At 42.0% G+C, this 13,067-nt stretch overlaps 1 protein-coding gene across 2 annotated transcripts in view; it reads right to left on the bottom strand.

Annotated features, from left to right (window-relative positions):
• The window catches only part of GRB10 (growth factor receptor bound protein 10), a 148,431-nt gene that overhangs the window by 92,755 nt on the left and 42,609 nt on the right, over positions 1 to 13,067 (bottom strand). For both annotated transcript variants that reach the window (XM_066627054.1, XM_066627055.1), the window contains exon 2: positions 9,109 to 9,207. In XM_066627054.1, the coding sequence (XP_066483151.1) occupies positions 9,109 to 9,159 (51 nt within the window). In that variant the 5' untranslated portion in view covers positions 9,160 to 9,207. The remainder of the gene's footprint in view (positions 1 to 9,108; positions 9,208 to 13,067) is intronic.

Below are 13,067 nucleotides of genomic sequence, written 5' to 3' on the forward strand. Positions count from 1 at the left end.
GATCTTCATCCAACACCAACCCACTATATCCCTTTCTGACAATTCTGAGTCAATCTTCTGTTGAGGAACTAAGCCTTTCAGTTGCATTTACAGTCCTGCCTCGCTTAATGACAGGGATGCGGACTGGCACCTCCCCATATTTGGTAGAGCCAAATATGTGCTCTACCACAAAGCTATGGGACCCCTCCTCTGATTATTTTACAAGGTATAATAAACCTCTCTTATTTAGATAATAAGCTCCTTGGGGTAGGGTACTCCCAGGAGAGTTGTTTATGTTCCTCTAAAATTTAAAGACACATAAGAACAGCCCCACTGGATCAGGCCATAGGCCCATCTAGTCCAGCTTCCTGTATCTCACAGCGGCCCACCAAATGCCCCAGGGAGCACACCAGATAACAAGAGACCTGCATCCTGGTACCCTCCCTTGCACTGGCATTCTGACATAGCCCATTTCTAAAATCAGCTGGTTGCACCTATCCACTTTATCCTTCCCATGCATAATTTTGTATGTCTCAATCATGTCCCCCCTCAGGCATCTCTTTTCTAGGCTGGAGAGGCCCAAACGCTGTAGCCTTTCCTCATAAGGAAGGTGCCCCAGCCCAGTTTTTCAGTAAAAACTTAGGTGTCACTATATACACAGCATTCCTATACTATTTTTTACAAATCCAGAAAGATTAGAGAATAGACTGAAGCTACCTGGACTGCCAGTGTACCATGAGCATGACCAGAAGAATACAGAGTCACAGAGGAATAGCAATCTAAGAAAGATGCATAGCAAATGCCAAACAGATTTAATTTACTTAAAATATCTATATCCTGCCTTTCCCCTTATTCAAGGCACCCAAGTCAACTTACAACATTAATACTAAACACAATATGAACAAAAACACTAAAAACCTTTACAAATCATCAGTGTGGGATCCTCCCAAGAAGGCAGGCTCAAGGAGACAAGATTGCCATCATACTCTCTTGCTCTCTCTCCAAGGAGCTCAGGGTTATACACACAGGATAGCCTCCATTTTTAGCTCACAAACTACCCAGTAAAGGGGGACAGATTTGAGAGGGAATTCCAGGAGCACCCGGTGATGTTCATGGCCAAGTAATGATTTGAACCCTGGTCTCAATTCCAACTTCAACAATTCATCCACTGAATCGGCAAGGCTGATGCTGGGATACCAATTAGGATGGCAGCCTGGCGTTTTGAACTGATGCTCAAAATATTCACAACCAGTTGCCTGTACTATTGGAGATAGGTTTTCCACAGGAAACTGAATTTTGGCTTTCGTCAACAATATTCTATAGCAGGACATTTGCATGGAACAAAATAGTCCCAACTACTATGGTAGGAAGAGCAGCTATAGAAGCTTGCCACCTTGTGCCACCTCCACAAATAAACAGTTTAAAACTGTTTAAAACAGTTCTGCTTTAAACAGTGTTTTAATATATAGAAGTCATTCCTCTCAGGAAGAACAATAATTATGAACCAAATGGCTTGATCCTTTGTTGATTTCTTCAGCAGCAGGCCCAATTCCATACTAAATTCTTTTTAAAAACCAACTTCCCATCACCTTAGGGGAGGGTTCCCAGGAGGTATAAGACCTCCAAGCCCCCAACCTCCAAGATAATGCAAACTAGTTTAAAGCTACAGCCTTCTTGTCAGCATTATCTACGCCTGTTAATCCTGCCTATAAATAGTGGCCATCACTGCATGATGTTCCAAACTGATCAGTGTGGCTCAGTTAGATTCATTTCTCAGTAACGCAAAACAAACATTGTGTAAAGAGAAGGAAGAGTTTTAAACATACGGTACATGTAATGTAATCCAGAACATATTTAATATTTCTAAAGGTTGAAAACCCACTCCAAATTAAATGCCCCCCCCAATGAACACTGTGAAGACTTTTCCTTTGCTAACAAGCTCACGCAAACTGGTATTCATATAATATGAAAAGATATTAGCCCATTTTATTAATTCACACCAACAATTAACAGCTGCTTGAGAAATTCCAATCAAAATGTGGTCCATGAACTCCTTAATCAATGCATTCTTGCTACCTCCTTGGAACTCTGTAAGTACAAGAAGGTTTTCAAGTACCTGGCAGGCCACAATATATGGCATTCAGTCTAATGAACCACAAGCTGTATAGGCCTAATCTATGGGCCTGAAGACAATAACTGGGGACAGTCCATCCAGGGTGAAAGGCATGCGGAATCTGCCATTTTGCTCCCCCAAGGTCTTAAGCAACAGAATCTTCCACTCAACTTCTTGATCCTTCAATACCAGGCAATGGAACAGGAATAGACATCCTTTCCTGTGTACCACCAGGACAAAAACTAACACCTCCATGGACTTCAGTCCTGTTCATCTCCATAAAATATGTTGAAGAGCAAAAAAAATTTTTGAGGCAAAGCAAAATTACCTGCAGGCAAACATTGCGCAGATTGAATGAGTACTGTCATAGTAGTTTACTACTGTTCTCAGAAGCCAATGTCAAGAGTCCATCAAAAGTGCATCCAAAACAGTAACCAAATTGGATACAAATTTACAATTTAGTCTCAAGAAGTCCCCATGGGAGAGGGGGAGAGACAAGAGAGCACTAAGAATTGTAGCAATGAACTGGCATCCTCTCCAGTTGGCAGACAAGCCCTTCCCACTGCCAGTTGCCTCCAACTTGACAGAGAGTACTTCATTTTCTTCTACTCTGTATAGAGTGAACAATGAAATACGCAGGAGTTCATTCTGTATTTTCATTCCCTCCTCCTCATCCAGGGAAGTACTGGCACACTTGAAAACAAAATAAAATTACTGCAATTCTTTGAAAAAAAAGTATATTCCCAACACTTCTGCAGAAGCAAAACTACAATGGCTCTTTTAATGCCATATGAGAACACCGAAACACTACACTGCATTAAGATTCCTCCAGGATCAAAAGGCTCCTGTTAATTACCAGCATGTTATTGGAAACGACATTTTCTTGTGTGCCAGTAGTTACAAGTGTACTACTGCATACAAAACAAGGGACAGCCAGTTGATTACTTCAGAGGAGGGAGGCTACAATGCCAACAGCAGATTAAAGTGTTTCTGTGCTATGAACATTATAGTTTTGTGCAGTTGTACTTACTTTTGCCATCAACAGCAGCGCTTCATGAAGTGCAGAAGAAGTGTATGTTTACACACAAAACCACCTGCCCATATGTATTACTGGCTTCAACCACAAAAGTTAGCAAACTGGAAGCCGGCCACAGGAATGCATCTTCTCTCCTCACCTCCTTACTGAACTCTATCCCCCACTTTTCCCTTGTCAGAACTAATCATGGCTGCCCATTACCTGTACACCAACACTGATCTCTCAAACCATAAACTGAAATTATTTCAAGAGATCTTCATTAAAATACATAAGAGATCATGAACAGGTACCAATAAAAGGCATGTCCTATTCTTTTTTTTACTACAGTTTGAGCCCATTATTATCTGCAGACTTTGCTCAACCTGAACCTAACAAGGTGACTGGAGTTGTGTTCCAGTCCCCTCTGGAGGGCTTTCTGAAGCCTGCAGAGGCTGAGCACAAGTTTCTGCCATGTTTTATCTGCAGAAGTATGTCCAACAGATGGATTATCAGTTTACTTTTACATACAGAAAACAGAAAAATTCCGACAATCTGTAACATTTGAGTTTTACAGGCATTACAGTTTAATAATAATGTTTTCAATAAGTTTCCCTAAATCTTCGGTTCTAGGATCAGTCATTTCTGGAGAGGCAGTAACGATATAGTTAGAACGTTGGACTTTGACAGCACAATCCAGTTTCAAATTCTCACTCAATCAATGAATTCTACCAGGCTTGAATATGCATAACCCAAGTCTAATTTCAAGGACAGTGAAAGAAGAAACCAGCAAAACCCAATAGCAGGGATTTTACAGTCTTGAATATCGGAATCCAAGTCTTAAAATTAAAAAAGATGAAAAAGAGTAAAGACTTGAAGTTCCCCATCTCAGTTTGTAAGCAAGAATATTTTCTCCTTCGTAAGGACCTTACTCTCTATTCACGTCAAGGAACATATTGCAGCTCATGGAAAAAAACAAACTTCTATTGAATCTACTTTCTCTGATGGCGTTACCAGAGTGGGGACATGGGGTAGAAGGAAATAACCTATTGAACTCTGAACCTTTCCTCCAGACATGTTTTAGTAATCTTATGATGAATCCTTGTACTGGAATAAGAATCACTGATCATATCACTAGAAGCAGAACATAAAGCCTTCATTTCCTCCTTAATTGAATAAAGAGTTCAAGTGAATGTGCTTGATTACTGCTGTGATTCCCGATTGCATAAGAATAGGAATGCACCCACAGTAAGTCATCCCTTTTTTCTGAGAAATTCTGGAACTCCAATCTGAACTTCCAGGAACACAAGATAAGTGCTGCCAATTCTCACTGCTGGAATTTTTTTTTTTTTAAGCATACAAAACCAAGAGTCAGAATTCTAGAAAGGTCTCCTGAAGATATTAGTGGAAAAGGGTTGTTGTTTTTTTACCCCCACAAGATTAAGGATAGTTTCCAAGGAAATGCTTCTGATCGGTAAATGGATTGAGTCCAAGTTCAGTATGATCAGTATGAAGAGATATCAGGAAAAGCAGCATTTGGCAGGAACAGAAAAGTTAGTAAGAACCCTGTTCATGGAACTCCTTCAAACTAGGATCCAGCTCAACACTGTTTTCGGCTTTAACTGACAGTCTAGCCCAGTGGTTCTCATACATTTAGCACCGGGACCCACTTTTTAGAATGAGAATTTGTCAGGATCCTCCAGAAGTGACGTCATGACTGGAAGTGACAGTCACGCAGGAAAAATTTTAACAATACTAGGCTGCAATCCTACCCATACTTACCCAGGAGTAAGTCCCACTGACTATCATTGTTAAAAGAATATACATAGCAGCTTGTTAAAAGTACAGGTCTGTAATATTCCCCCAAATCCAGTGACATACTAGGGTAGCATCATGTCTAATACATGAAAAATAAAATACTGAAATGAAAGGGGACCAACCTGAAAATGGCTCGCAACCACAGTTTGAGAAACACTGGTCTAGACTTTCATAGAGGATCATCTCTACTGAACTGATGATTGTAACCACTGGCAACATTTAGTTGTTCAGGAGCTGGACTTGGACCGGGAAGATCCAGGTTTGAATCTCTACTCAGCCACAAAGCTTTCTGGATGAAGCCAGTCACGGTCTTTCAGTCAAGTCAGTCACTGTCTCTAACTAGCCTTACCTACCTCACAGGGTTGTTGTGAGGACAAAAAGGAATGAACCCTGAGCAAATTGGAAGAAGTATAAAAATGTAAATAAATTGCAGGCATTTGGAGTATTGTTTTCATCACTTAAATGTCACATCAGGGAGATATATTTGCTGGACTAAAAAATGAAGTGAACAAGAGGAACCCCTTTCCTACCCGGCAGCAGTGCAATCATGGTGATGGCATTGTAGCCTCCTCCCATCCAAACAATCACCAGTTGAAGTAATTCTATTCTACACAGCCACAATTCAATGGAGCATGCTATGCACTATGTTTACAGCTTTTTCACAATATCAGGCATAACTCATCTACATAACAAGCACATGCATTTTAAACATGAAATGGACAGATAGACAAACTTCTTGAGAACAGCTGCAATTTCATGTCTACCTAGTTAGGAAGAAGCCCCAACAAAATCAATAGGACTGCCTTCCAAGTAAGCATGGACAGAAAAAGGCTGCAAAGAAAAGCAATGTTTCAATGGATTTATGCACTTGGATGTAACTATTCAGTACTATATAATGGAATTTCAATCCAAGGGGACAGGCAGTGGCTCAAGGTTGGGGCTGAAATGCCAGCTTGGGGGGAAAAAACTTTAATAGATGACCTATGCATGATTTATTTTAGATGTTTTCTCTTTACTGCTGGGAATTAGCTGGCAACTACTAAGGGGATAATGCATAGGGTTGCATATACAGTACTTTTGGAACAAAATATGGACCACTGCCTCCAATTCCCAGCTGTTGCATAACTCTTCACCTTTCTTTGACAAACACAATGGTCACTCATCTTCCAGAGCCAAGCAATAGCCAACATCCCCTTTCCCACATGCTCCCTCACCAACATTAAGCAGTAGCAACAGGAATTGTGCCAAGAGAAGAGCCAGGGTCAGGGTCACTTTCCACCTGTTCAGCCCTGGACACACTCCAGCAGAGTGTGTTTACCCTGGGACAGTCCTCGTTCTTTCATTCCCTGCTGCCTTCCTCTCCTCCCAACTGGTCCATTTCAAAAAGCAAGTAGGCAATCTACAACTGGAAGCCTTCTCCAACAAAATCACTCTTGTAGAAACCCATATTCCCATCAGAGCCACAGTACTAGTTCAACTGTAGTTAGGATTTGGGAGTGAGTCGGATTAACTCTAAATGACTGAGGACCTTCTTCTCCAACAAAAAGGTTAGAAATGCAACTCTGCTAATAAAAATTGCAGACTAAGCAATTTTATAAGCCTTCCAGCCTGATCTTACTGTACTTGGTTAGTTTACTTGGAGAGTCCTACTGTATTTAATGAGTCTTATTCAAGGTAAGCGTGCACACCATCACAAATTTAGGCACCTTCCCCTAAAAGAAGTGAAGGTATTCACCCTCAAGCACACAGGATAGAACTAATTCTCACTGGTTTCAAGAATTTGGGTTCAGCATCAGCTTCTGGGGCTCCAATGTACATATGGAGCAGTGCGTGATCAGAGAGTGCTCAGTTCACATTCAGTGCAATACCCTGCATGCAAATACTGAGCATGCATGCAGAGCTTAAGCCAACAATAAGTTGAATAGAGGCAGCTTCCACTTGGGCAGTGGTTCTCAAACTCTCAGGGAGAGTATGAGAGCCACAAAGTCTTTGCTCAGAAGGCAGGGGACAAGGCAGAGATGTGATGCCCAGCATCGTGCCTCTAATCTGGGCACAGGGGTGTTCTGCAACTCACTGCCACCTGCAGGAGCCTCCCAGGGGTCAGGGTAGCCCAGTGCCAGCCTCAGCAGGGCTCCCCACATAGCACAGAGCCCTCCAGAAGGCAATCGTGACCACTTCCTGTTTCTCGATAACAAAACCGGAAGTGGTCACAATTGCCTTCTGGAGGGGTCTGCGCTGCATGGGGAGCCCGGCTGAGACTGGCACCAGGCTAATCCTGACCCCTGGGAGGCTCCTACAGTGAGTGGCAGCCTGCCCCTGCACCCAGATCAGAGGCACGATGCTGGGCATCACACCTCTGCCTTCCCCTCCTCCCTGCCCCTTAAGAAAAAACAGTCCGCAACGCCCCAGTATGCATATCACTGCACTTGGGTGAAAACCTACTTGCACATCAGAACCACTGGTTCAGAACCCTGGATCAGGGTGAATATGGTTAAGGAAGTGGGGTTAAGTTGACCATTCTAAAGCAAGAAAAAGATTACTCTCCACAGAAAGACATGCTAGTTGTAAATGTTTTCCCAAAGCCAGGCATTATTATGGTTTCAAATGTTCATTGCAGGAATACTAGCACATTGTGAACTTTAGACAGCATCTTCTGGCACAGCCATTAGTGCATGGCTGCCAACTTCAGGCTTTTAAAATCCATGAGTCAATCCCAAAATATCAGAAGATGAGCTTTATAAACATATTCAAATACTTTTTTTTTTTTAATTGGAATCCTCACTAAAATTTACTTTCTCACAATACTGGAATGTCTATTTGCATTCCCCCTTAAGGAGCCAAACAGGTAATTTTTTGGGGGGAAGGGGGAAAATACTATGGGAGATAGTAAAAGGATCTGTTCAAGTTCTCCTACACGTTCTCTAGGATCATATTCAAAGCAAGCCAAATTGCTCATAAACATCAGGTATGGCTTTTAAGGAAACAATTAGGCCATTTACTTCTCAAACCACACCTTAAGGAAAATTACAATAGTGTTAGTTAGGTTACCTGACTGCAAGTCATTTCGTTTTTCTAATTTGTATCCCACCCTTCTGCCAAGAAAGTATCCATGGAGAGTCCTCACAAGCACTTTAGGAGATAGGTTAGGCAGAATGGCTTAACATAAAGCTTCATGGCTCAGTGAAGACCCGATTCCAGGTCTCTCTAGTTCAAGACTACAACATAGGTTTGCAAAACTGACAATATTCTCTTTTAATTATGACTTCAGTCATAGACACACACCCCCATTAACTCCTGCAAGGACTACCTCTCCAAAAAGCACAGCAAGTTGTACAAAAGGAATGTGACTTAAATGCAATCCTGTGTTACTAAAAAGAAGAGTGACCAAAGCTAATACAGAGGACTATGACCATGCAGTCAAGTGCTATCCTATGCTGACTTTGGCATATGGCAGAAGCATTTGTTGCAAGTTAAACAAATTGGGTACAAAGTGGGTTTTTTACCACCTGAATTAAATTCTCATATTTCAAATTTCTACCATTTGCAGTAGCAGAAAACAGCTGCTTGGCAAATGTTTGTAGAGTCAGTAACATAGACATCCCACCACCCTTGCTTTTGCAACCACAAGAAGTATATTGGCATTTGATGAGACAAACCAGCATTTCAGAAAGCCCTGGTTATTGAGGGTTCTTACTCCTGTGGTCTATGCAGCCCTTGCCTAATGACAGCCAAATGTACAGCAGCCAGGGGGTGCAGTAATCAGCAGAAGTGTGTGGCCCCACTCTTTCCCTGTATTAAGTAAATGCAGGAAAAGGAAACTTTTTGAGAAGAAGGGTATCAATTTGCTTTGGGCCACCCTAGTTCATTTATGACAAAGGGAAGATTTGAGTTGAGAACATCCTGGTTCACAGATCAACCTCTTTTGACTCTAGGCTGCACTAACTGCAGGCTGCACACATCTAGCCTTCATTTATGGTGTCTGTCTTCCTCTGTAGTTTCTAATGCAAACAGATCAACTAGAAGCATCAGGCATGAAGTATTACAAGGTCAACTTTCCACCCAGTTAAGAGTTATCTTGAATCAAGTCAAGTGCATTGCCCAAATAGCAAACAGATCAACTAACAAATTACTGCACAACCACAGCTAAATTCAATATATTTTAAATATATATTTAATCATTACTTACTATCCGATAAGGATGGTGCAAAAAGGAATCTGGACAGCCAGCTAAAGCCATTTGTGCCTTCAGAACTTCTTCAAATTTACATCTACTGCTTCACAGTACCTGCAGGGCAAAAAAATAAAACTGTGAGAGAGAAAAACCAGCCTGGAGGTGTTTCAAGAACCACTAACATGGCAAATAATTTGGAGATTAACAGAGAGGTGAGAGCTTCTGCAGTCTTGGTTGGCAACCTTCAGTCTTGAAAGACTATGGAATAAGCCTACAGCACCCGCAGTACTGGGAATCTAGTGGACAGGTCAATACTTTTCATGTTCTAAACAGCTCCCTATACCACACTGTACACCAAACTTTCTATTAAAGCCCAGAAACCTCAAGCCTATGTAAAATGTTGTTAGCACAACTGGTACATGGATACACTTGCGCAAATTGTTGGGGCACATCAACAGCTGCATGGAAGGGAAAAATTTCCAAAAATGAGGAATTTTTAGAATATTGATCATAAAAACTTAACACACCCACTCTTCCAATTTACAAGGACGTTTCCCTGGGTGGCTGCTCCAGGGCCAAACCACACAAATAGCTTAGCTCGATAATGGCAATGATGGACAACTCTTAAGTCCTCACCAGTCCCGATCCAGAACACTTCTCCCCAAATCCTGCATTCTGTTTTTGAAAAGAGAAATTTAAAAGCCTTCCCCCACACAACTAAAGCCCCATTCTGGATTCAGCTCTCCTTCACAGCTGCTGCTGTGAAACAGAAGTCAAGTTTGTCAGTACCAAACATATAGTTGGCCCTTACTTCCATGGACATCAGGCAAAAGGCTATTTATAAGCCTTGCTACACACTGCGCAGGTTAAGCCTGGATGCATACATCTCCTTTCATTCACTTCACCTAAGCATTAACTTTTTTTTCTTTAGCTAGGGGTCCAATTGCACTGTCCTGTGATCTGCATATACTGAAGCAGAAGTTCACTTATTATGCTACCCTATTTTTAAAAAAAGAAATTGCAGAAGGTTTTTATTACAAGGTGTTCAGTTTTCAGAGTCCTTTGGCAGTTTATAAATTTATAAATAGTAACAGATGATACTGAAGCTCTTCTGTTGAGCATATTGTGCAGATTAACAATATGGCTATATGGCAGTATTCTGTATATCCCATGTTATTTGTTAGCTACCTGCATTCAAAAAACCTAAACAAATATATTTTAATGGGATGCAACCTAAAAAATAGGTTCATCCTCAGCAGCTTTTTATCTCTGCTAAAAAGCAAAATAATTTCCAAGCCTGTGGTTATGGCAGAGAAGAATACTTCTCAGTGTCTCTGGCACAGCTCTCACTTGAATGAGTTTTCTTAAGCCATTTCTGCCCAATGTTGCATATACACAACAGGGATCAAATGTGTACACCTACGGACTGGGCAGAAATGGGTTAAAGTATAATAGAGGAAAGCCACTCAGTCCTCTTGGGCCACAAAGATCTGTAGGGCTGAAAACAAAAGGTGTTTGTACGAAACAGATCTAACCACCATTATGACTTACACCAAACAAGAGTGAATGCAGCTTTTCTTAAGTTAATAGGTATCTGCCACACAAGGTGAAACTACATACCATGGCACACGGCGCTGAAAACTCCACATGTAGCACAATCCTATCCCCCCACCCCGAGCCACCATAAGTCCCTTCTGCCAGCTCCCAAATGTCACCAACATGCCAAAAAGGATGATCATGGCTACTTGGGAGCAGACTGGGCCAGCGCATGGACGTGTGCTGGCCCAGCGGAGACAGAGCAGCACCAGGATAGCACGAGTCTGTGCCGGGGTGGATGGACTGGCATAGGGGGTGGGAAAGGATGGAGGGAGGGAGAAAAGAGGTGGGGAAGAGGCATTTCTGGGCAGGGGGAGGGCAACAGTTTGGGAGATGCAGGGAAGCATGCATAGGGGGTTGTGGGTTCCCTGGACCCTCTGGAAGCTATAGCAACCCACAGGTAAGTTTAAAAAACCCAACAAGGGTGCAATTTCCTCCCCAGCACCAGTGCAATTGTGGCAATCATGTTGCTGCCCCACTCCTTCCAAACTAACATTTAACAGTTCCCAAACGCTCCCTGAGTTTGGGAACTGTTGGGTATTGTGCTGCCTTCAAAAGGGGAGCGATATCTTGTAATCTAGGCTATTGGCACAGCTGCACATTCTCCCAGCTGCCAAATTTGCACCAGGACAGTAGTGAGATCTTTTCCATGGACTTAAAAATTAAAAGCAACGTGAAAATTTAAAACTCTGAAAGCAAAAGGGTGAAGATCAGGAAAAATGTTTGCTTAGTAAGTAACCCAACTCTTCAAACTGAGAAGTGCTTGGCATTTTTTTTTTTATTAAGCTGTAAAATATTAGGCAACTTTTTGTAGTTTTTCCCCCATGATTTGTGTTCATGATGGTTTCATCCACACACAATTATTGGCAGTCATCTTGTACATGACTTATACATCTATATTCTGCATTTCTTATACTAAACTATCATACAGATTAAATTAAAATTGCACAGGTCCAAGAAAAAACCTGGAGTCTGTTCCTCCAGAGGATATCAGCAATGTGTGTCTTAATTAAAAGTACTGTGCACTCATTTAAAGCACTGAGCTTCCAAGCATAAGACTTATACTTTCATGCTGCAGGTGTGTTTGGATTGATGAGGAAGACGCTGGTCAAAATTTGCATTAAGTGCTCTTGAGCTATGTGCTCTCTCTGCCTCACCCACTTCTCAGAAATGTTGCAAGGACAAAAAGACCACCACCACGATGGGATACAGATGTATGTAATAAGTTAAAATGCATACCAGTAGATACTCTAGCACAGCTATTTTCAACCAGTGTGCTGTGGCACATTGGTGTGCCACAAGTGGTTTGCAGATGTGCCATGGGAGTTCGGGGGGTGGGTCATTTGTTAGTAGGGCAACTGGGGGATGTGAGCCCCCACCAGCAGAGTGGTGTGCCTTGTCTATTGTAAAAAAAACAAACTGCTGATGTGCCGTGACAATTTTAGCACCTTATCAGTATGCCATGAGGTGAAAAAGATTGAAAATCACTGCTCTAGTATGTATTTTGCTACTTTATTGTTAGTGTATCTACATACTAAATAGAACAAGCATCCTGCCAATTATTACAACATTGTATCACACACAAGCATGTCAGAGAAAGCATTTAGGTTCCAGTTGATTACATATTGCAGCAGTACTCAAACTTGTAGGTTGTAACCCACAGCCCCTTTAACTTCAAGGGGCAGAAGGAAAGCAGTGACTCAAACCCCAGGACCGTGCCGCCAGGGAGTTGGAGTCCCACAGAGCGCTCTGCAGGGCTCCCCATGGTAAAAAGTTCCAGTTTCATCGTGATTGCAACTTTCACCTTTTACAAGCTTCGGGGAGCCCTGCAGTGTGCTCCGCAAGGCTCCCCACACTACCCAGACCCTGGCAGCATGCAAGTTTAAAAATAGCCCCCCTTCCCCCACAGCTGCACAATCCTGGGAATTGCACCTCTACCTTCCCCCACAAAGACTTATCTCAAGAGATTTACTCCTGAGAGTACCAGGGACATATTGGATTGTTCCATGTATATTTTGCTTTCAAACCCAGCTTCTGAAAACCCAGCCTAAGCATTGTTGCATTCCTCTTACATAAATAATTTTGTTCACTGTTGCATATTGTTACAAATACCCCCCTGAGAAACAGCTCCTCACACAAACATGGCCAGTTCTAAGTCACATTGCTAGGTCATTTTGATGTGCTGGACATTATTGACACTACGCTAATGCCACACCCAAAACCGGTCTTTCAGCAATACAAAATTTAGCATCTCCCAAAAGATAAGAAAATGGGACATACCATTTGGGGAAGTTTCCATAATGTTGTCAATATGAATATAAAATCAACACTTCAAAAGAACATACAGTACTGTAGACTGAGATACAAAGTTGCCATAA

This window comes from Tiliqua scincoides, chromosome 5 (genome assembly GCF_035046505.1).
Source record: "Tiliqua scincoides isolate rTilSci1 chromosome 5, rTilSci1.hap2, whole genome shotgun sequence".
In the NCBI taxonomy this organism is placed as follows: Eukaryota; Metazoa; Chordata; class Lepidosauria; order Squamata; family Scincidae; genus Tiliqua; species Tiliqua scincoides.